The 25,343-nt window shown below is 41.5% G+C and overlaps 1 protein-coding gene across 1 annotated transcript in view; it reads left to right on the top strand.

The window, feature by feature from the left end:
• slc9a2 (solute carrier family 9 member 2) overlaps positions 1-21,359 on the top strand; it is a 68,942-nt gene extending 47,583 nt beyond the window's left edge. The window contains exons 7-13 of the mRNA XM_078403212.1: positions 5,991-6,080; positions 8,287-8,357; positions 14,973-15,131; positions 16,023-16,119; positions 18,542-18,664; positions 20,046-20,133; positions 21,025-21,359. Of these exons, the coding sequence (XP_078259338.1) occupies positions 5,991-6,080; positions 8,287-8,357; positions 14,973-15,131; positions 16,023-16,119; positions 18,542-18,664; positions 20,046-20,133; positions 21,025-21,359 (963 nt within the window). The remainder of the gene's footprint in view (positions 1-5,990; positions 6,081-8,286; positions 8,358-14,972; positions 15,132-16,022; positions 16,120-18,541; positions 18,665-20,045; positions 20,134-21,024) is intronic.
• Positions 21,360-25,343: the final 3,984 nt, after the last annotated feature.

Below are 25,343 nucleotides of genomic sequence, written 5' to 3'. Positions count from 1 at the left end.
AAACTGAATATTAAAAATAGAAAAATGCTCAGTGGCCACATCTGTGAAGGGAGACAGTTTCAGATTGATGACCTTTCTTAAAGAATTAAGCTTCATGTGCCAAGTTTCCCCAACATTTTCTGGTTTTTAATTCAAAGTTTCGAGCAACTACAGTATTGTGGTATTGGAAAATGTAACATTTTAACCCTTTTTAAAGGAGGAAAGTAATGTACGGAGTCTGATGGGTTCAGGGATTAAATTCCTGAGTAAACAGTGTTTACTGCTGAGAACACGGCTACCAATACAGGAGTAATCCATGTTCATAAATTGGGATATCTCGGAAAATTATAGTCTGCAGCAAATTAGAAAGGTGATAAGGCAAAGGAGGTACTTTTTCAATCATGAGAATACTGAAGCAATACTGGCACAGAAGGCAATGGAGGCCAATTCGCTGGGTGTATTCAAAAGAGAATTAGATACAGCTCTTGGGTCTAATGGAATCAAGGGGTATGGGGAGAAAGCAGGAGCGGGGTACTGATTCTGGATGATCAGCCCTGATCATATTGTATGACAGTGCTGGCTCGAAGGGCCGAATGGCCTACTCCTGCACCTATTTTCTATGTTTCTATGTAATGCTCAACTGCAAAGCTCTAGGAACTGGTTGACAATTCATCACTTAAACTAGGGGATAAAGTGAAATGATTAATTTTCCCCACTCCTTACTTGCCTTTGTTACTCCTTACTTGCCTTTGTTACTCCTTACTTGCCTTTGTCCTGCTCAGTGTTTAATTTGGCATAGATTTATTTTGACCTGCGTAAATGGTTGAAGAAGGGATTTGCGTACATTATTGAAGCAGCCGTGTGTGCCATTATCAGTAGTTGATACTGTCAAAAGGGTGGCAGCTTTGTTAGCTATCCTTTAATTCTTTTAATCCAAGTCAATATTGCACAAGGTAAGAAAACTATACAAGTCGATCTGTAATCAATGTCTCTGTTCTGAGGAGAGAGGGGGAGAATTTATGCATTTTGCAATCGTTAAATATTTCTCCCCTTTTGGAAGAATATAATGCTATAGTTGTCTAGATAATCAGTAAAGTTGAAATGGTTTAAATCTGACCATAGAACTTAGAACTGTACAGCACAGGAACAGTCCCTTTCACCTAGAATGTCTGTGCCAAACATGGTGATAACTTGGATTGACATCTTCTGCCTACGTGTGATCCATATCCCACCATTCCCTGAATGCCCATGTCTATCTAAGACCCTCTTAAATGCCCCCATGGTTCAGTTTTCACCTCCACTCCTGATATGTTTAAATTTTTACCAGAGTTCATGTGCTTGGAGATCATGTTCATAAATGATATGAGCAGAATTAGGCCATTCAGCCCATCAAGTCTGCACCATTCCATCGTGGCTGATCTAACTCTCCCTCCTAACCCCATTCTCCTGCTTTCTCCTCATTACCCCTGACACCTGTACAAAGCAAGAATCTATCTCTGCCTTAAAAATATCCATTGGCTTTGCCTCCACAGCCTTCCTTGGCAATGAATTCTACAGATTCACCACTCTCTGATTAAAGAAGTTCCTCCTTGTCTTCCTAAAGGAACGTCCTTTAATTCTCAGGCTATGACCTCTGGCCCTAGACTCTCCCATTAGTGGAAACATCCTCTCTATCCAGGCCTTTCATTATTTGGTAAGTTTCAATGAGGTCCCCCCTCATCCTTCTAAAATCCAGCGGGTAGAGGCCCAGTCCCATCAAACGCTCATCGTATGCTATCCCACTCATTCCTGGGATCTTTCTCGTAAACCACCTCTGGACCCTCTCCAGTGCCAGCACATCCTTCCTCAGATATCGGGCCCAAAATTGCTCGCAATACTCCAAATGTGGACCGACCAGCAACTTATCGAGCCTCAGCATTACATCCCTGTTTTTGTATTCTAGTCCTCTTGAAATGATCATCCATTGACTTGGGAAGGGAATTGATTAGGAGATACAAAACAGAGGAGGTATGTACTCGTAACGGGTGGAATGTGAAAGATCTGTGTCAGGCTGTGTCCAACTGTATTTACAAATAAAAGGGTGAAGGAATAGCGGGCATTTCTGAGAGAAGGTTTCCGATCCAAAACATCATCTATTCATTCCCTCCACAGATGCTGCCAGACCCACTAAGTTACACCAGCACTTTTAGTTTTGCTTGACAGCATTTCTTAGCTAGCTGATAGCAATAACATGAATGATGAGTAAAATGTATGTACTGGTTGCAAGAGCCGGCTAGGCGCTGAACACAGAACAAAAGAGTGTAGATGCTGGAATCTGGAGCACAAACAGTATGCTGAAGGAACTTAATGGGTCGTACAGCATCTGTGAGAGGAATAGAGTCCTGATGAAAGGTTTGGACTTGAAACGTCAGGTGATGCTCGACCTGCTGAGTTCCCACAGCATATTGTTTGTTGCTCGAGACTGGGTACTCTGCAGTGAATAACTCTGAATACCCAAATGATTTCCACCATCTTCGAGCCGGATCAAGAATATGATCGCATAATCTCAATAGGCATCCCTCTTTAATGGCATCATCTCAATAGCCATCTCTTTATTTGTACTCCTTCCACCACTTGTCCATGAATGCCAGCGAGATAGAGAAACAAGGATCTGTAGGTGCTGATTTATTTACATTATTCCCTTTATCGTGTATCTGTACACTGTGGATGGCTCGATTATAATCATGTATCGCCTTTCCGCTGACTAACACACAACAAAAGCTTTGTACTGTATCTTTGTGCATGTGACAATATACAAAACTCTCGAGTCAAAACCTAGATGTGGTCAGAAATCCAAATACAGATTGTATATAATCTTCAATCTGCACGGCATAATCTCATCAAGACCTCTTCAAAGTACCTCCCTTATTGGGGACCTCTATGTATTGGGGCAAGGGCAGCTGGTGCAAGGAAACAGAGCCATCTGCAGGTTTCTATTAAAAGCACATTGTTGCCAATCTTGTCGTTGCTGGGCTTAAATCTCAGAACGTCTTGCCCAAAGTCACTGTGGGAGGTTGCTTGCACCACAAGGTGTGTCACAGTCCAACAACTTGCCACCACCTTCTCAAGGGTAATAAAGGATCAAATGAATTGGTGGTAGATTTTGGTGTCATCCACGTTATGCATGACAAAGTAAATGGCAAGGTTAGGAACAGTATAGAGAGTGGAAGATCCATAAACAGAAATTACTCAATACAAGTGTAATACCATGCTGGAAGAATTCAACCGATCGGGCAGCTTTAGTGGCGGGGCTGGAACAATCCCAGCATCTACATTTTCTTGTGCTGTTTGTCCATTCCTTACACGGGTACTGCCTGACTTGTTGAGTTCCTCCAGCACTTTGTGTTTTGTGGAAGATTTCAGCTTCTGGAGATGTATCTCATTAAACACAAGTTATACAGAAGTAATTAGAAAGGTTAATGGTATGTTGGCATTTTTCACCAAGAGGGTTGGAATATAAAGGTGAGCTCGTAGTGTTAATCCTGTACGGAGATCTGTTTAACCCCCATGTTGAGAACCTCATTTACTTTGGAAACTGCATCCTAGACGTTCTATTGGTCTTAGACAAAAGTGAAGAGGATGGAATGACGCAACTTTGAACTTCAGAGTGATGCTGGAAAGAGCATTTCCTCCAAAAGGCAACAGTAATCTGGAGCTCCAAATTCTTTTACACTGAGGGTGGAGGGGATGGCTGAAATGCATTTGCCAGGGAAAGTGGCGGAGGCAGATACAATAGTGACAGTTAAGAGGCTTTTGGGTCAGCACAAGGATATGCAGGGAATGGAGGGATACAGATCACATGCAGGCAAAGGAAGTTAGATTCACTTGGAATCATGTCAGGAATGTTGTTGTCGGCCGACGGGCCTGTGCTCTACTCTACTATGTTCTATGCAAGTCTGACCAACTTGAGGAATTGTTTAGTTTAGCTTATTGTCCCATGTACCGAGGTACAATGAACTTTTGTTGTGTGCTAACCAGTCAGTGGAAAGACTGTACATGATTCGATTGAGCCATCCATAGCGTGCAGATGCGTCATAAAGGAAATAACACTTGATGCAAGGTAAAGTCCGATTAAAGATGGTCCGAGGGTCTCCAATGAGGTAGATAGTAGCTAAGGACTGCTTTCTAGTTGTTGATAGGATGGTTCAGTAACCTTATAACAGCAGGAAAGAAACTGTCCCCGAGTCTGGTGGTGTGCTTCGGTATCTCTTGCCTGATGGGAGAGGGGAGAAGAGGAAGTGAAAGATCGTCCTTGATTATGCTGGCAGCCTTGCCAATGCAGCATGATGTGTAAATGAAGTCAATGAAGGGAGGTTGGCTTGTGTGGTGATGTGGGCTGTGTCCACAACTTTTGGATGGAGCTGCTCCTAAACCATGCTGTGATGCATTTCGATAAAATCTTTCCATGGTGCATCTGAGAGATGTTGGAGACATGCCGAACTTCCTAAGCCTTCTAAGGAAATAGAGGCGTAGATGTGCCTTCTTGGCCATTGCTTTGATATGGGTGGTCCAGGGCAAGTTGCTGGTGATATTTACTTTTAGGAATTTATAGCTTTCAACCATCTCTACTTTGGTGCCATCAATACAAACCAGGGTATGTGTGCAGCTTTGTTTCCTGAAGTTGATCACTATCTTATTTGCATTTTCTTTAAGAAAAAGGTTGTTGTCTTGACACCAGGTCACGAGGTTTAAGGTGTCATCAGACCAAGGTGGAAATGGAGTTCAGATGCAAACAGTTATCTGTTGATCTAATTGAATTTGGCTTGGTTAAATTCTTGTTGTTCTTATGTAATGTGTGAATTACAACAAAGTGATGCAACTAGTTTGAAATTTATATCAATGTTGATCATGATTATTTAGTGGTAGGTCACAGAAAACTTTAAGGTTTCTCAATGTGATGTTTTACTGCCAATAAACAGCTATTCTGTTGGATACGTCTGTGTTTTTAATTTGTCTATTCGTCAGCTATGGCAGTGGCAAGGCCACATATTTTTGTTCATGCTTGATTGTTCCCAAGGCAATTGTTGGTCAATTCCTTTGGTGAGTCCCGAACCTCCTAAAAGCCAGAATGGGGAAAGATGCAACAGTGCACTTATGTAATACTTGTGCTATTCCTGATTTTAAATGATTTCAAAATTAAATTCCACATCAGTGTTGCGATTTGAGCTTGTGTTCATGGATCAACGGACCAATCCTTTGGATACCAAGCTAGTAAGTTGCTGCCACACCCTTAAGATTGAAAGATTCGATGCATTAATAGATTTTTAAATAATGTTTAACTTCTGCCACAGCTGATGAATAGTCAAATTTAAAACACTTATCCAACAAAATAGCAGTTTATTGACAGTAAAACATCACATTGATAATCCTTAAATTTTTCTGTGACCTACCACTAAATAATCATAGGTCGACACAATGCTGGAGTAACTCATCAGGTCAGGCAGCATCTCGGGAGAGAAGGAATGGGTGACGTTTCAGGTCGAGACCCTTCTTCAGACTGATGTCAGGGGAGGGGGAGGGGCAAAGATAGGATGTAGTAGGAGACGGGAAGACAGTGGGAGAACTGGGAAGGGGGAGGGGAAAGAGAGGGACGGAGAAACTATCTGAAGTTAGCGATGTCAATGTTAATACCGCTGGGGTGTAAACTGCCCAAGCAAAATATGAGATGCTGTTCCTCCAATTTGCGCTGGGCCATGCTATGACAATGGAGGAGGCCCAGGACAGAAAGGTCAGATATGATCAAAATTGATATAATTTCATACTATTTGCATCACACTTGATGTACTAACATGCATTGATCTTCATTTCTGAAATTCAGTTCCATGGATTTTGATTAGTCCATGTGCCATTAAGATACAGGGTGAATTTCTACTATTTTAAGTTGAATGTTTTGCACTTCTCAAATCAACATGTGTCTGTATTTGTTGGAAGTATATCTCCGAAAGCTGATTACTTTTTCTCCCTCCCCTTAGGGAATGACTATCCGCCCATTGGTTGCATTTTTGGAAGTTAAAAGGTCAAATAAGTCGCAGCCAACAGTGAGTGAGGAGATTCACATTCGAGTAAGTGGCCTGCATAGCGGTTATTGGTGTCCATGTGAAAGACGCCCCTCAAATCTCCTTTAAATTTCCCCCCTCCGTTTAAATGTATGCCCTCCGGTTTTAGACTCTCCATCCATAGAAACAGTTTTTGACACTCTGCCCAATCTATGCCCCTCATAATTGTATAAATCTCTAAGTTCACCTCCTCGCCTCCAATGTTCCAATGAGAATAAATCCCAACAATCCTACTGTCGTAGGCGAGTCCCTCAGCTGTTTCTCCTCTGTCCTGTAGTTTTGCTCTCGCACTCTTTCCCTCCACCCCCCAGATGCATCATAGCCGGAGTTCACCTAGTTCTCACCTTTAACCCTACCAGCCTCCGCGTCCAACAATTCCCACATTTCAGTCACCACCTAAGGGATCGCACCACTGATCACATCTTTTCACCTCCACCCATTTCCGCCTTCCACAGGGACCACCTACTCCGCAACATTTTGTTTTACCTATCCCTTCCCACCCAAACCACCACCACCACCCCCCGAGGTACTTTCCCCTGCAACTGCAGGAGATGCAACACCTGTCTTTGTACCCCCTCGCTGGACTATATCCAGGGACCCCGAAAATATCACCCATCCTTTTTCTCAAGAGATGCTGCCTGGCCTGCTGAGTTACTCCAGCACTTTGTGTCTATCTTTGGTATAAACTATCATCTGTAGTTCCTTGTTTCTACAATCCAAACTCTCCTTGTATCCACTGCCCTCCATTCCAGACAATATCCTGGTGAATGTCTCCTACACTTTCTAATGCTGCCATTTCTTCCCCAGATTATGGAGAGCAGAACTGTACGCAACACTACAAGTGTGCCCTAACCTAATGATTTCTGTTGCTGTAGCATAACATTCCAACTCTTATTCTGTGCTCCTTTGTACAACTCTATCCACCTCATCTGCCTACTTGATAATTCCTGGGTCGTTCATTTGAGATTCACATTATCTTCTGTCCAGTGCCGCTAGTTCTATATCTTCATTACCTATGTTTCAACACCACCATGGCCTTGGATTTTCATATCACTGTCTCCTCCAACTTCATTTCTTGCAGGATCTTTAAGTTGGGCAGGTGTGCTGAGAAATGGTTCATGAAATTTAATACAGATAAATGCGAGGTGTTGCATTTTGTTTAGTTTAGTTTGCCACATGTACCAGGAACATTGAAAAGCTTTTGTTGCCGCTAACTAGTCGGTGGAAAGCCAATACATGATTACAATCAAGCCTTCCAAAGTATACAGATACAAGATAAAGGGAATAATGTTCAGTGCAAGGTAAAGTCTTGCCCAAATAGAGCAAATTTGGGCCCCATATCTCAGGAAGGATGCGCTGGCACAGGAGAGGGTGCAAAGAAGCTTTACAAGAATAAGTGGGTTAGCACATGATGAGCGTTTGACATACTTGGGCCTCTACTCACTGGAGTTTAAAGTGTTGAGGGGGGATCTCATTGAAACTTACAGAATAATGAAAGGCATAGATGTGCATGTGGGTGTGGAAAGGATGTTTCCATTGGTGGGAGTATCTAAAACCAGAGGTTATGGCCTCAGAATTAAAGGGTGTTCTTTCAGAAATGTGAGGAGGAACTTGTTTAGTCAGAGGGTAGTTAATCTGTGGAACACATTGCCGCAGAGGGCTGTGAAGGCTGTCAGTGAATATGTTTAAGGCAGAGATAGACAAATTCTTGATTAGAACAGGTGTCAAGGGTTATGGGGAGAAGGCATGAACATGGGATTAGGAGGCAGAGGTCAGTCATGATTGAATGGCGTAGAAGGGCCGAATGGCCTAATTCTACTCCCCTAACTTGTGAACTTGTAAAGTCTGATTAAAGGTAGTCCGAGGGTCTCCAATGAGATAGGTAGTAGCTCGGTACTGCTCTAGTCAAAGACTAATCAAACCAAAATGGAAGTCTATTTAATTTTCTGTCTTAACACTGTGCTTTCAGCTTGCATTTTAAGTCAGCTTTTGGACACACCTGCTTCTACCACTAGAGGTAATGGATGTGCATGGAAGAGAAGTCCAATGATGTTCAGGGTTCCCCCATCCCTTGGTATAGTCATCACAGTCCATACACAAACTGAAGCACTCCTGTTTATTCCAGCATGAGAATTCATCTGGTTGTTTAGAAAATAAAAACTTGCAGGGAAAATATTAAGTGTTTAATCCGAAATTTCATTTCCATGTCTAGTGTTTTGACCATGTGTTGGCTGGAGTTGTGGACGTCTGTGGACAATGGAGTCACCACTACCTAAGAGACAAGTATGAATGTGTTACTTCATATCCATGTTACTTGTAATGAAGTAAATGCCTCTAATTCAATAGACAATAGATAATAGACAATAGGTGCAGGAGTAGGCCATTCAGCCCTTCGAGCCAGCACCGCCATTCAATGCGATCATGGCTGATCACTATCAATCAGTACCCCGTTCCTGCCTTCTCCCCATACCCCCTCACTCCGCTATCCTTAAGAGCTCTATCCAGCTCTCTCTTGAAAGCATCCAACGAACTGGCCTCCACTGCCTTCTGAGGCAGAGAATTCCACACCTTCACCACCCTCTGACTGAAAAAGTTCTTCCTCATCTCCGTTCTAAATGGCCTACCCCTTATTCTCAAACTGTGGCCCCTTGTTCTGGACTCCCCCAACATTGGGAACATGTTATCTGCCTCTAATGTGTCCAATCCCCTAATTATCTTATATGTTTCAATAAGATCCCCCCTCATCCTTCTAAATTCCAGTGTATACAAGCCCAATCGCTCCAGCCTTTCAACATACGACAGTCCCGCCATTCCGGGAATTAATCTAGTGAACCTACGCTGCACGCCCTCCATAGCAAGAATATCCTTCCTCAAATTTGGAGACCAAAACTGCACACAGTACTCCAGGTGCGGTCTCACCAGGGCCCGGTACAACTGTAGAAGGACCTCTTTGCTCCTATACTCAACTCCTCTTGTTACGAAGGCCAACATTCCATTGGCTTTCTTCACTGCCTGCTGAACCTGCATGCTTCCTTTCATTGACTGATGCACTAGGACACCCAGATCTCGTTGAACTCCCCCTCCTCCTAACTTGACACCATTCAGATAATAATCTGCCTTTCTATTCTTACTTCCAAAGGGAATAACCTCACACTTATCTACATTAAACTGCATCTGCCATGTATCCGCCCACTCACACAACCTGTCCAGGTCACCCTGCAGCCTTATTGCATCTTCCTCACAATTCACACTACCCCCCAACTTAGTATCATCTGCAAATTTGCTAATGGTACTTTTAATCCCTTCGTCCAAGTCATGTTTAAAACATTTTTGTTTTACACACATTGTTTTTGCCCAATTATCTTTCAAGGAAACTAAATGCCAAATCTCCACCCCCTCCCCTTCCACCGACATCCCTTCCTCTGGTTTTACAATTTGGAAATTTTTCAATCTTTTAGTCTTGCAACTTTTGTCTTTTCATCTCTGGCCTTTGACTGTCATCTACCCCCTTACCTGAATCAACCTAATACCTGCCAGGTGCCAGGCTTTATTTTATCCTGCCTCTCCTCTTCCAGCTTTCTTCCTCCTCACCCCCACCACAATCGATCTGAAGAATGGTCCTGATCTGAAGCATCATCTATCCATGTTCTCCATTAGTGGGAGAGTCTAGAACTAGAGATCATAACCTCAGAATTAAAGGACGTTCTTTTAGGAAGGAGATGAGGAGAAATGTCTTTAGTCAGAGGGTGGTGAATCTGTGGAATTCTTTGCCACAGAAGGCTTTAGAGACCAAGTCAGAGGATAGTTTCAAGGGAGATATAGTTAGTTTCTGGATTAGTACAGGTGTCAGAGGTTATGGGGAGAAGGCAGGAGAATGGGGTTAGGAGGGAGAGATAGATCAGCCATAATTGAATGGCGGAGCAGACTTGATGGGGCGAATGGCCTAATTCTACTCCTATTACTTATGATCTTATGACTTGAGCCCTGCTGAGACATATTTGCTCCCAGAGTTGAACAAAAGAAGTTTCAGTTCAGTTATTTTCAGTTTAGTTTATTGTCACGTGTACCGAGGTACAGTGAAAAGCTTTTGTTGCCTGCTAACCAGTCAGTAGAAAGACAATACATGATTACAATTGATCCATTTGCAGTGTATAAATACTTGATAAGGGAATAACATTTAGTGCAAGGTAAAGCCAGCAAAGTCTGATCAAGGATAGTCCGAGGGTCATCAAAGATATTGATATGTATCTGATGACTATGTCTAATCTCACTATGACATAAAGCAATGGGGCTGACATTTTAGGCAAAGACAGGTTTGTCCATCCCCTCCACAGACGTTGCCTGACTTGTTGAGATCTTCCAGCACTTCTTGTTTTGCTCATGATTACAGCATCTTTTGTCTTCTGTTTGTTCCTACCTCCCATTTGGGTGAGCTCACCGTTTTGGAGAGGGATAAGAGGAAGAAAACACCGATCTGTTTTGGGATGTATGACAATAGAACACTCTTGATTCTTGTTTTAAATAAAATATTTATTTTGCTACCACCACATTTAAAATCTGTTAAATACTGTCATCAATATCTTTCGACCATCCTGATGAGAAACTTGCTGAGTGAGATCCCATTTGGATCACAATTTTTAATGCTACAAATAAGTCACAGTATATATACATCAACGAGGTCATGGTTTATATGCATGGTGGAACACTTAAGCTATATGTTTGTTGCAGCTCCAAGCTTCTGCTCTAGAATGAATACTGATACCATTCAATTTTTGTTTTCAAGCTTTGCATGTCCATGCATTCAGATGCGCGCACACACGCCATACCTGCGACCTTGGGTGTTTGTTTTAGGAGCTCTAGTAATGTATATAATAAAGGAACTGTGTTCATTTTTAAAACAAAATACACCACTTGCCAGTATCGCAATGCTTGTTATACAGTATATTTTGCTAGGATTGAGCCAACTTAATCATTTTTATTTTAGTGCTTAATATATTTAACCAGTTATATTCTTGTCCTTTAGGTGATGCAGTATGAAAATGTATTTTTTTTAAAGGGCTTTGATTCCTTTCATATTACTTTTGTTCAACGATAAGTCAATGAAGAACATTTTAGAAACACTGTGCATCTAGGGTATTGTAATGCTTCCCTAAACTGGAATAAAGCAAATGGAGTGAAGAACAATATAAATGACGACTGCGATGAAATAATCACTTATTGGTATTGATGGGCAATTGAGCAAAGAGTTTTCCTGTCAATATTCCAAGGCATTGAAAATGTTTACTTTATAAAGAATGAAGTTAATCTTTGAATTAAGAAACCAATATTGAATGGAATAAAATGTATGTTTTGACAATATTACATACTCAGTCACATTTATCATAGTTCTATAGTGCACTAAATGTTTGTAGACCTTTAATGCATTTAGCAAAATGACAGGTTTGACACCTATATTTTCTTCTATTCTAGCTGATGTAAAATACCATGTCTTGTTAAGGTGAATAATTATCTTAAAGCTAAAATAATAGACGATAGGTGCAGGTGTAGGCCATTCGGCCCTTCGAGCCAGCACAGTCATTCACTGTGATCATGGTTGATCATCCACAATCAGTACCCCGTTCCTGCCTTGACTCCGCTATCTTTAAGGCTCTAACTCTCTTGAAACCATCCAGAGAATCGGCCTCCACTGCCTTATGAGGCAGAGAATTCCACAGATTCACAACTCTCTGGGTGAAAAAGTTTTTCCTCATCTCCATTCTAAATGGCGTACCCCTTATTCTTAAACTGTGGCCCCTGGTTCTGGACTCCCCCAACAACGGGAGCATGTTTCCTGCCTCTAGCGTGTCCAACCCCTTAATAATCTTATGTTTCATAAGATCCCCTCTCATCCTTCTAAATTCCAGTGTATACAAGCCCAGTCGTTCCATTCTTTCAACATACGACAGTCCAGCCATCCTGGGAATTAACCCCGTGACCCCATGCTACACACCCTCAATAGCAAGAATGTCCTTCCTCAAATTTGGAGACCAAAACTGCACACAATACTCCAGGTGTGATCTCACTAGGGCCCTGTACATCTGCAGAAGGACCTCTTTGCTCCTATACTCAACTGCTCTCGTTATGAAGGCCAACATGCCATTAGCTTTCTTCACTGCCTGCTGTACCTGCATGTTTACATTCAGTGACTGATGTACAAGGACACCCAGATCTTGTTGTACTTCCCCTTTTCCCAACTTGACACCATTCAGATAATCTGCTTTCCTGTTCTTGCCACCAAAGTGGATAACCTCACATTTATCCGCATTAAACTGCATCTGCCCACTCACCCAACCTGTCCAAGTCATCCTTCTCACAGTTCACACTGCCACCCAGCTTTCTGTCATCTGCAAATTTGCTAATGTTACTTTTAATTCCTTCATCTAAATCATTGATGTATATTGTAAATAGCTGTGGTCACAGCACCAAAAACAGATGTGAAACACAGTTAACATTTCTGCTCGAATGGTTTTCAACCTGAAAAGTTAACTTGGTGGTTTCTCTTCCCACAGATGTGGTATGTCTCCTGAGAATTTCTACCATTTTCTATTTTTCCATCTTACATTTGCTGCATCTGCAGTTTTCTTTTATTTTCATGTCTTTTGACTTGCCATTTTATCATTGAATATTAGTTCCAGCATGCCCTTATAATAACTGGTGATATCGTGAAGAATGGGTTTCCTGAAGTTGAAGGGCATAAATTGTAAGCCAACACTATCTGTAGAACTAATGATTCTATTCTTATTGCTGCTGTGTTACATTTTGTTCTTTGGTTAATGTGGAACACTAAAAGAAAAAGAATTGCTAATGATTATGCATTGCAATTTTTGTTTCAAGAAATTATCACATCGGTCTGTAAAAGAGGACTTTGACTCTTGGGATGAAGCAAAAATATTCTTGATGAATAATATGTACTATTTCAAGTAATCTACCTAGTCAGGTTTGTCAGCTTCTTTGGAGAACATGGATAGGTGACATTTCTGGTTGGGACCCTTCTTCAGACCTGAACGTCACCTATCCACATTCTCCAGGGATGCCACCTGACCTGCTCAGTTACCAGCATTTTGTGTCTTTCTTTGGTAAACCTACATCTGCTATTCTTTGTTTCTACAGTCAAGTTTGCCATGTGTTTGAGAAGAATTCACTAGGCTGGGAGGAGTGGTGTAGCATGATTTACCAGACAGATTAGGCAATTTTTGTTGATCATTTGAAGCTGCCATTTTGTTTTGTTGTTGAAGTGGACACGGGGTGTTGTGAAACAGAAACACGACACGAGTGGCGTTGGTTTATCAACCATTTGTAGCTGTGGCAGCGAAAACTGAAAATGCCCACACAAATGCATCATATTTTGAAGAGCGGTACGTTACACGCCCGACAAAGTTTTAAGAGCAGTCTGCTCCTTCAACCACCCACCCACCCATCTTAATAACTGATGGTGACAATTCTTCTGTATACGATGCAAAAATTGAATTCTCTTCATACTGAGAATGTGACTGTTATTGGCACGGCTAGCATTTATTGGCCATGTCAACCTGCCATCAAGGAAGTTTGGGCGAGATACTGCCTTCAGCTGTCAAATTATGTGTGGTGCCTGGTGAATCCTAACTCATCGCTCCGTTAGGATTTTACAAAGTATCATTATTTCAAAGTTTGAATGGTGTAACTTGGAGATGATGGTTTTCCCCATGCAGCTGCTGCCCTTGTCTTTCTAGGTGGTCAGTGGCATGGGTTTGGAAGGTGCTGGTGAAGAAGCTTTGGCAAGTTGCTCTAATGGATCTTGTGGACGGTGCATGTGTGGTATGCTGGTGATGGAGAGGCTGATTTAAGATGGTGGATGGGATGCAAATCAAGTATCTTGCTTTTCCTCTCAATGTCAAACCTTATGAAAGTTGGTGGAGTTGCACTCATTCACACAAATGGAGATTATGCCCCAACAATCTCTAAGTATGCCTTGTTCATGATAAAGTCTTTGTCGAGTCAGGTGAGTCAGCAGCCGCCGAACATTCATCAAATAATCTAGTTTAGAAACAGAACTGCAGACAAAATGTTGAAACAAAGAACTGCAGATGCTGTTTTATACCAAAGATAGACACAAAGTGCTGGAGTAACTCAGCAGGTCGGGCAGCAGGTCTGGCATAAAAGGGTGGGTGGCGTTTTGGGTTGGGACCCTTCTTAAGACTGTAAGTAAGGGGTGGTGGTGGTGAAGAGCTGGAGGTGAGGACGACTACTGTGACGTCTGGTTCTAAGAATACATTTCTGAAGAATGAATGACAAACTCGGCAAAGTTCATGGCAACCATGTCATTTCAGCTTGAATAAAGATCGTATACATATTCCAGATAATCGGCTAAACTGTTATAAGATATAGTAAATGTTGTGACAGCACTTTCATTCTCTGACCTTAAACAAGAAGCGGTGTTGTATGTACAATTCAGAATGACATCATGATATGCTGCAGTTGTTCATGTGTGTACTGTTCTACATATGTGTGTAGTCTGACAAAAACCTAGAAGGAACCAAACAGATTTTGGATCTCTTCAGTTGGATTGTGTAGATCCCTCTGCGTGTGACTATACTATGTGACTATCAGTATTATATGGATTATTTTGAAAGGATGATTACAGTAGTTGGAATACTTTTGTCCATGAATCATTCTGCTCTGAAAACTCTACTATTACTCTCTTTCTGCCAAAGGGTCCCTTTAGATAAGATGGCAGAGGGCAAGGTATCACTAAAAGGAATATGAGATGCCCTGTACACCATCTGCTATAAAATCCATCAGCTCCTTTTATGATGGTAAATTATGTAACTTGTTGTATTTCATGCAGTCAGTAACACATTTGATCTTGGGCTTTATTTTTAGAGCCAGGAAGTTTGATCGCAGTTATTTGGCAAAGCTCTTGATTCGGGGTAATGAACCGAAGAATAGTATTGTTGCTCTTTATAAGAAGCTGGAATTAAAACATGCCATTGAAATGGCAGAATCTGGTCAACTCAGTCAGGTGTCATCTGCATCTCTGCTGTAAGTAAAATACATTATTTAAAAAATGTCAGAGGTTGTAATTAAACAATTAATGCTAATCAGATATGTTTTGGAGAATCGGTCATGGGTGTTCCCAATCTTTAAAAACTGGGGTTTCTTTCATATTTTGTGAATAAATTGCCTCTAAGTTTCATTTAGCTTTCACATGCACCCTTTTGTTTGTACCATGCTTTTATTTGGAAGAAAAATAAATGAAAAAGGAACAATTCCTCTCTCTGCATTCAAACGGAGCAGTTCGAAGCTGATTTCACTTGATTTCACTTCTTGTCTGTCCAGATCCTCTTTTTTTTATTACCAAGATTTGGTGTCTTCAAACTCTGTGCTGGATGCCATGCGTTGGAGGAACCTGACGGCTCAGGTAGCATCTGGGGAAGGAATGGAATGGACAGATCGAATTTCAGGTCCGGACCTGCCTTCGTACTCGTTTGGAGAAGGGTCCTGACTTGAAACATTGTGTGTTCATTAGCTCCCCAGATGCTGCTGGACCTGCTGAGTTCCTCAAGTACTTTGTATCTTGCTGAAGATTTGAGCATCTGCAGTTTCTTTTGTCTCCAATTTGATTGTATTTTGCTTTGAGAGCTGTATTATTTTTGCATTTATTTTTAATTGAATCACAACCCAGTTCACACAATGGGATATGGAACAAACTGCCAGAGGAGGTAGTTGAAGCGGGTACATTAACACTTGAAAAGACATTTGGGCAGATACATGGATAGGAAAGGTTTAGAAGGATATGGATCGAATATGGACGAGTGGGACTAGTGTAGATGGGACATCTTGGTCAGCATAGACAAAAGTTGGGCCGAAAGGCCTGTTTCCGTGTTGTTAGACTCTTAATTCATTTTGTTCTATTTTTATCTGAATTTTCAGGATTCCAAAACTCAAAGATGTTCGAAGTCTTTCCTCAGAAGAATTGAAGAATATGAAAGAAATCTTGGCTAAGAATCTGTACCGGACCAGACAGAGGGTAAGTTTAACCATCTACAGTGGCCGCTGAACACAGGGTAAAACTGGTATGTCAGGCACGAGGGTAAGTTTAACCATCTACAGTGGCTGCTGAACACAGGGTTAAACTGGTATGTCAGACACGAGGGATTGCTCCAATTCCAGTCTTTGCAATAAACAATCTGCTGGAGGGGGCTCAGAGTCGAGTAGCATCTGTAGGTGGAAAAGAATGGTCAATGTTTTGGGTCAAAGTCTTGCTGAACTTGCTGCATATTTCCTTGTAACATTTTCCTTTCAAATGTGAGAGTTCTTAGTGTCAAAAGTTAGTTGAGTTTATTATTATCATGTGTACCAAGCTCTTCAATCAAAACAAAAATACCGTACATGAATACAATCTAGCCGTCCACAGTGCAAAGATAATGGATAAAGGGTGTGACATTTAGCACAATGATATAACATTGAAGTTCAATACAGTTCATTAAATAAAGGTCTACAATGAGGTAGATGGCAGGTCAGGACTACACTCTAGGTGCTGAGATGACTGTTTATTTGCCTGATAACAGCTGGATTATGGGGAGAAGGCAGGAGAATGGGGTTGAGGGGGAAAATGGATCAGCCATGATTGAATGGCAGAGCAGACTTGATGGACCAAATGGCCCTAATTCTGCTCCTATCTCTTATGAACATTGAGTTAAAACCTGGTTTTGTAACTATTATTCCTTTCACTTGTCTAACAATGCTTCTCATGAGTGAATCGTGCTCCTTGGGCAGTTTCTGAGCTCTGCCTTCATGTGGTTTCATAGCCATGGAGTCATAGTTATACAGCATGAAAAAGGGCTTGTCCATGTCTATTGTCTATGTATTTGCTACCTTTCAAACCTGTGCCTATGCATTGAAAATAGTAGAATAGGCCATTCAGCTCTTTGATCCTACTTTCTGAATGAATGACAATCCTCTCCATATCATTTTCCCTTTTTCTTCTCTTCCTCTTGATGCTGGCCGGCAGCATAATCAAGGACGAGTCGCACCCCGGCCACTCTCTCTTTCATTGGGAAAAAGGCATCCAAGACTGTGTAAAATTCCAGCGAATTGTGGATGCAGCCCAGACCATCACACAAACTAACCACCCTTCTATTGGCTCCATTTGTACCTCACGCTGCCACGGCAAGGCCAGCAGCATAATCAAGGACGAGTCACACTCTGGCCACTCCCTCTTCTCCTCTCTCCCATCAGGCAAAAGGTATAGAAGTGTGAAAATGCACACCTCCAGTTTTGGGGAGTTTCTTCCCAGCTGTTATCAGACAACTGAATCATCCTACCACAACCAGAGAGCAGTACTGAACTACTATCTACCTCTTTGGTGAATCTCGGACTACCCTTGATCAGACTTTGCTGGCTTTAACTTGCACTAAATGTTATTGCCTTATGTATCTATCCACTGTTAATGGCTCGATTGTAATCATGCATTGACTTCCTGCCGACTGGTTAACATGGAACAAAAGCTTTTGAATGTACCTCGGTACATGTGACAATAAACTTAACTGTACTTTTATTCGTAAAACTGTTGGCATAGAAACAAATATGATGTGATACATTAATGAAGCCAGAATTTCAAGCTTTATTGTGAAGGCATTTCTGACATCCATCAAAACCACAGCATTAAATATTTTCTGTGGCAGTTGGTTGAATGTAAGTGCCTTGAGGGGTTTAAGAAAAATCAATGAAGGGAAATAACATCATGTTGGAGTTGAGAAGCTACCACACAAGACCAGGATGCAGGTAAGAATAGACCACCAATACTTTCAAAGCACGATACAAAGTTCTGGAGTAATTTAACAGGTCAGGTAGCATCTCTGGAGAGCACGTATAGGTGACGTTTTGGGTCAGAACCCGTCTCCATTCTGGTCCTGATCTGAAGCGTCATGTACCCATATTCTCCATGGATGCTGCTTGACCCGCTGATTTACTCCAACTTTTTGTCTTTTTTTTGTAAACCAGCATCTGCAGTTCCTTTATATCCACCAATACATGCTGCCTTTCCCACTGAGTTACTCCAGCTTTTTGTGTCTATCTTCGGTTTAAACCAGCATCTGCAGTTCCTTCTGATATACTTTCCCTTTCTTTCTTTTGAAACCTTTCAGAACTCCAATCACATGTAGCAATGCGCAAGTGAGTTTTATATCTTGATGCTGGCAGCACCAGAGGTTTGGATCTAGCCTGGGACCCTGGCACTGTGCGGTGGCAGCTCTACCAACTGTGCCATCCTGCTATTCATTTTAAACGTGGACATGCTAACTTTTCTGAATGTATCTCTGGAAGGAGCACTAATAAGAACATGAAGTTCGTACTGAGCAAATTACTTGGCATTCAACTTGCTCTCCGATATTTATAACAATAAAATATCCAAGATTTCTACTCTGACCATTTTTTTTTTTAAATTACAGACACAATCATACAACAGGCACAGTCTGCCAAGAGAGACCACCGAGAATCAGGTCAAGGAAATCTTAATACGGCGACACGGGAGTCTTCGAGATAGTATGCGCAGTACCACCAGAGCCCGGAAGGTGAGTCCCTAAAAATGCTGTTCATCCGAAACATGAAAAGTGGTGAAACTCAGAGCGGCACAGTGGCTCAGAGACCACCAGAGACCCAGGTTTGATCCTGCGTATGGGTGCTGTCTGTGCAGAGTTTGTACGCTCGCACTGTGACCATGTGGGTTTTTCCCAGGTGCTCCAGTTTCCTTACACAATCCAAAGAAGTAGAGGTCTGTAGGTTAATTGGCTTTGGTAAAATTGTAAATTGTCCCTAACGTGTAGGATTGTGTTAATATACGGGGTGATCGGTGGTCAGCATGGACTTGGTAGGCCGAAGGGTCTCTTTCTAATGTCCAATAGTTATAAATTATTTTGAAATTACTTTAAAACTATTTTGGAAATAATTTGCTACAATTTTCCTGTTTAATATTGGTATGATTACTAATCCTAGTAACTGGAAATCTAAATATCAAGTTGTTTTACCAAAGAATTTGGGTATATTTGGGTATATTTTGTACTTCAGGTATGTTGTTGAGAAAATCTAATATTTAAAACTATCATTCTCGTAGAGTGCAAATTGCACGGTATTGATAAGCAGAGGAGGGAGTAGTGAGAGGAAGTGTGTAGGAGGGAATATTGGAAATTACTTTTGACTAGTAATATAATTACTTTTTTAATCGGCTATCTTAAACCATTGCGCTTTTTTTTCTATATATGGAACAACATTGTGTCACATGAAAGGTTAAACACATAGAATATAAAATAGTCCGTCAAACCCTTGCCAACATGTGAAGTTAATAATGAGTAAACGGTGAGAGTATATGTCCTAATACTCTCCCCCTTCCCCCCTCTTTTCCACCTCAGTACATCAATTTTGGATTGCAATATCTCTCTCGTTTGATCCTTGCCCTATAGTGTAGCTCTTTAAAAAAAAAAAAAGACATTTGCTAAATTTGATGCTAGTATTTGCTTTAATACATTTATTCTCAATCCATCATGCATAAAAGGGTGGTGATGTTTGCTATTTGCAGTGATTTAGTTGGTGCATACTACGCAAAGGTTGTTACTTGGAGGATAATTATTTGTGTCATGTAATTGATTAAAAGCACAATCCTCCATCATTGGAACAGATATTTTACTTTTCCATGATCAAAGCTGTGATCAAAGAGTTCATAAATGAAAAATATGTTGATTTTCCTTATGTGCACATCCATGGTAATTGTAATTTGCTTCCCTCAAACAATTGTTCCCCACAATGTACTAATCTCCCCTCCTTATGGAAAAGGTATGATGGATAATTTCCACGCCATGGATGTTTTCAAACCAATTCCTGCTGCAAATGTCAAAGGATTCCACCAAGCTGTTGGATTGTAGTTACTTACCTTTGCTGGTTTCCACCTTTCTTTTTCAGTCTGGTGCAGTAAAGAATCGTCCAATTTCTCTGCCTCAAAGTACCAGAATTTCTTCCAGAGCCCCAAAGAGGAACACAGCTTTCACAGGTAAGACTTCAGACTTTTCTTTAGTCTTTAGAGACCCAGCATGGAAACGCGCCCTTTGGCCCTCCAAGTCCATGGCAACCAGCGATCACCCCCGTACATTTGCACCATCCTACACACTTGGGACAATTTACAAATTTCACCAAAACTACCTAACCTACAAACACGTACGTCTTTGGAGTGTGGGAGTAAATCGGAGCACCCGGCGAAAACCCACACTGTCACAGGGAGAACGTATAAACTGCACCCATAATCAGGATCGAACCCAGATCTCTGGCGCTGTAACGCACCAACTCTACTGATGTCCCACCGTATCATCCTCGAGCTGTACTATAACAATCTCTGCAGAAAACTACCAAATAGAGAAATCTTTACTACCACCGAGGCAGTGGAGGAATAGAATGAGGTGGTAGAGAAATGAATTGGGGAAAAAAACCTGCAGAAGTTGGAGCTCTAAAATAAAAATAGAAAAATACGCCGTAGTTCAGGCAACGTCTGTGAAAGGAAATTCAGTTAAGGGTTCAGGTCTAAGATCGTACATCAGAACTGAGAATGCAAGGACGCAAAGTGCTGGAGTAACTCAACGGGTCAGGCATCATCTCTGGGGAACGGATAGGTGATGTTTCACTCTTCAGAGGGAGTGAGATTGGTAAAGGGAGTGGACAAGTCAAGGCTGTTGATGTTGTGCCACCAGTTGGAAATGAAAAGCTCCAGAGAGGGTAGCAGGAGTGTCCAAGAGGAGGGGAAATGTTGGAGATGGGAGAAGGGGTCGACACTGACTATGCTGCATTTACATCACGCATCAGAATTAAGCCTTCTAAGAATATAGATTATGAATTGTTAATGATCTTCCAACTTTCTTTCATCTATGTACTTTGTGTTCTTAATTTACAGTGGGTGAAGACATTAACTCGGAAACAGATTCTCTGCAGCTAAGGAACCTAGCGCAGTCCATAACTGGCTCAGGTTCTCATCAGTGCCCAAACCGAATGGAGTGGACAGATGAAGTCAAAGCAGAGGACAGTAGGTCTGACTCTGGTCGAGATGAAGATGGAAGACGTCGAGCACTGATGCCGAGGGTAAGATTTAGTCAACCGGAATCCCAAGACTCTGAAAGTGGAAGAAATCGCCAAGGATTTGTTGAAATCACACCAGGTGGTTGGATAGAGGAAGATATTCACGAGGAAGACCATGAAATCGATGATCCCTTGCTAAGAAAACCTAAGTGATACCAACCAATAGTTCGATCGCACTGCTGAGTTACTGCTTGCTTGATTCATGATATTACAGTACTTGCAGGAACAAAAGTTATGTTTCAAAAATTTTGTGTTGGTAAAACAAATTCAATTCGGATAAGAAATTCATTTTCCCCTGCTCATGGATCTTAACAATCCTAACGATTGCCATGTCAGCCTGATTTTTTGTTTTTAATTGAAATGTTTTTAACAGAGCATGTCTAGTTTTTAACATGGCATATAATCTAAACTATTTATAAATAACTGATATTGATTACTCATTCAGTTGGCATTTCCCCAGGCAGTATAAAGGCTATATTAGCAGCTCATCCATGCCATAGGGCATCTCTACATTACAAAAGTCATTTTTATCTTAAGGCTCCTCTCCGGGGGAAAAAAAATTCCCATGGTTTCTATTCAACCAACTAGTTCTGCTGTTTGTGTTCAATCAATGGAGACAAGCTACGACTTGGTTCCTGTCTGGCATCAGTCTGAAGAAGGGTCTCGACCCGAAATGTCACCCATTCCTTCTCTCCAGAGATGCTGCCTGTCCCGCTGAGTTACTCCGGCATTTTGTCTACCTGGCATCTTAAGAAGTTCTCAAACGGCTTGCAAAACTGATGGGAGGGGATCAGGCACACTCCGTGCCTATTCTTTGCTATTTATCTCGTAAATTCAGAGGCTGATTGCTGGTTTTTAATTTGTTCTGATTGTTGAGGTTAATGCCTACTTTTGGCTAATTGTGCACGTGACCCAAGTGCTTCTCCACCTCCCTCCACATACTTGTGTTTTGGAAAATTGCGCTATTCCATAGTTCTCTTCCCTCCCCATTCTCCCCTCTCTTCCATTATTCCAATTACCATCCTCTTTTACCCCAATGGCCATCCCGTCCCACCTGCTTTTCCTCCGTTCATCCTTGCCTCTCCCTCGTTCTTTCTATTGCTGGGTCCAACAAATTAATGCAGTTACCTGTGGCCTCGCCTGGCAAAAATGTCCAAGTGAAGAACACAAGATTTCCAAATGGATGACATTTTTAAAATTCTATAATTGCAACATCTGTGAGAAAATGTGTGAAGGCAGAAATGGAAAAGATCCTTCTCACTGCTTCATGTTGAAACTATGGTGTGAAATTGCTGGTGCAAATATTATGTTCACAGAAAACGTCACTTCTATTTTTAGGAATAATTACTTTATTGACTGTATTGGTTCTAATTGGAATATTTGATACAATTAGATTTTAAAACTTAATTAAACTGCCTTGTATTGAAATAATAATTTGGTTCAGTGTACAGTTAATATGCTATCATCGTTGAATATTAGTATGGCTAAGGCGACACTCCGCACTTCAATTGCTGCTTCTCTCCAATTGCTTGGTCCCAATTGGAGTCAAAGTTGTACAGCATGGAAAGGAGTCCTTCTGCCCAGCTTGCCCATGCCAAGCAAGGTGCCCCATCTACACTAGTCCCACCTGCCTGCATTTAGCCCATATCCCTCTAAACCTTTCCTATCCATGTACCTGACCAAATGTATTTTAAAATGTTATTGTTTCTGCCTCAACCATCTCCTCTGGCAGGTCTTTCCATATACCCACAACCCTGTGTGAAAAAAAACCATCCTCCTAAATCTTCACTGCAATCACTAACAGGGGACCAAAAGTGAACAATACTCCAACTGTGACTGCACCAGTGCCATGTACATCTGTAACATAACATCCCAACTTCTATACTCAACCCTGACTGATGAAGGCTGACAGCCACCTTGCCTACCTGTGATGCAACTTTCAAGGAACTATGTACCTGCACTCCTAGATCCATCTGCCCTACCACATTCCCCACGGCCCTGCCATTTGCTGTGATGGTCCTGCCTTGGTTAGAGTTCCCAAAATGCAACACCTCACATTTTGGAACATTTAGACTTTAGCTTTTAGTGTTTGGTTTTTAAATCATCAGTGATATAATGTTCCAACTGAGTTTGCAAGACAGCAGGTTTAAGTAGAAATAATTAGAAAAATGATAACCTAAATTCTTTGCAACGCTGAAATGATTAAAGAGTGTAGTTGTGACATGCCATCTTGAAGAATGAAAATTCTTACAAAACAAGAAGATAGACACAAAAAGCTGGAGTAACTCAGTGGGACAGGCAGCATCTCTGGAGAGGAATGGGTGGTGTTTTGAGACGAGACCCTTCTTCAGACAGGTCTTGCAAAACAAGTCCTGTTCCTTGAGCAATGTGAAGAGGATGCTTTCTAAGATTATCCCCTAAACCTTGAAGCAACAGCCAAGATGGCACTCCCTTCTACTTCCTCAGGAGATTGAGGAAATTTGGCATGTCTCCCATGCCAAACTTCTACAGGTGCACCATGGAAAGCATACTGTCGGTTTGCATCACTGCTTGGTTTGGGAATCGTTCTGTCCAAAACAAGAAATTGCAGTGTTGTAGATGTAGCCCAGTCCATCACACAGACCAGACTTCCCACCATTGACACCATCTACATTTCACCCTGACTCAGAAAAGCAGCCAACGTAAGATTTGTCCCACCTCGGTCATACCCATCAGGCAGAAGATACAGAAGCTTGACAGTGCGCACTACCAGACTGTGGAACGGCTTCTTCCTCTCTATCAGGCTTCTGAACTGTCCTTCTATAAGGTAGGATGCAGACTATTCACCTCTATCTCATTGTGCCATGGACTTTGTCTCTAGAACTGATACGCTATGACGCTGAGAACTGTATTCTGCCCATTGTAGTTGAGTTTAGCATTATTGTATTTGTGTATAGTAAATAGATGTGAATAATACATCTACCTATCACAAAAACCCTTGCCTGTATCTACCTATTGCTTTGTCCTGCCCCTGCTTTCTTCTCTACCCCCACCCCCCCCCCCCCCACTTCCAGCTTTTCCCTTTCACCCCCACCACTATCAATCTGAAGGGTCCCAATCTGAAATGTCACCTAAACGTGTTCTCCTGACCCACTGAGTTACTCCAGCAGTTTGTCTTTTTTTGTAAACGAGCATCAGCAGTTTCTTATGTCTACATGTTCCAAGGATGTTGCACTAGGTTTGATCCTTATGGGGGTTGTGGGTTAGGAAAGTGAGGAGGGTGTCTTGTAAACTATAATGGTTGATCAATTAAGAATAGCAACCTGGAATTTCATGGATTTTCTTTACAGAATAAGATTACAAAACATGTCTTGAGTTCCAGCTTTCCATTCATGGTTGATGTGACAGTAATGGAATGTCTGAGTGTTGCCATCAATGTCTGAGAAAATAATCACTAGTTGCATAATGCACACATTTTGCAGCAGAATGGTGGTACTGAAAGGCTAGGACCGAGAATCAATCATTAGCAGCACAGTAAGCCGTGCAATCTACAACAAAAACATGTTCAGTGCATTGACACTTTGCAGCATAAGTACAAACATAATGGTTTCATTAAAAAGAGAATGTTGAGCTGCTTAAGCAAAGATGGCACTGAACTATGTGCATGTTCGTTCAGGCAGCTTTGAGGTAGTGATGTCTAGCAGTTGGATACAAAACGATTGAGGGTAGTGAGGCACTTTTATCTACTCAAAGGAGTATGAAGGCATGGCAATCATTCACAATTATTGATAAACCATGAATCTGATCAAGAATTGATTAAGTATATGCCAGAAGGAATTGGAGGAAAGGGGATATTTATCATGACTATTTTTGAGGATCATTAACAGCAGTGTAGACTGCTTGGACCAACCTATTTCTTTAACTTCACTTAGTACAGCATGGTGATGGTGGTTGCAGCATTTTGACTGAAGGATAAGTCTGGTAAGTTAGAATGGTCTGGATGCAAAAGAGAACGTGGAGGTGACCATATTACCATGTAATTTCTGTTTGTCTCCTTCCAATGATGGAGTTTATCCTGGAAAATATTGAACCTCTTCACTCTGTGGTTAAACCTAGAGAGCCACACAAAGATTTTCATTACACTCATTGGGCATTAGA

The sequence above is a fragment of the Rhinoraja longicauda genome, chromosome 7 (genome assembly GCF_053455715.1).
Source record: "Rhinoraja longicauda isolate Sanriku21f chromosome 7, sRhiLon1.1, whole genome shotgun sequence".
NCBI lineage: Eukaryota > Metazoa > Chordata > Chondrichthyes > Rajiformes > Arhynchobatidae > Rhinoraja > Rhinoraja longicauda.
Note: the sequence above shows the minus strand (reverse complement) of the source record. Positions and strands in the feature narration are given on the sequence as shown.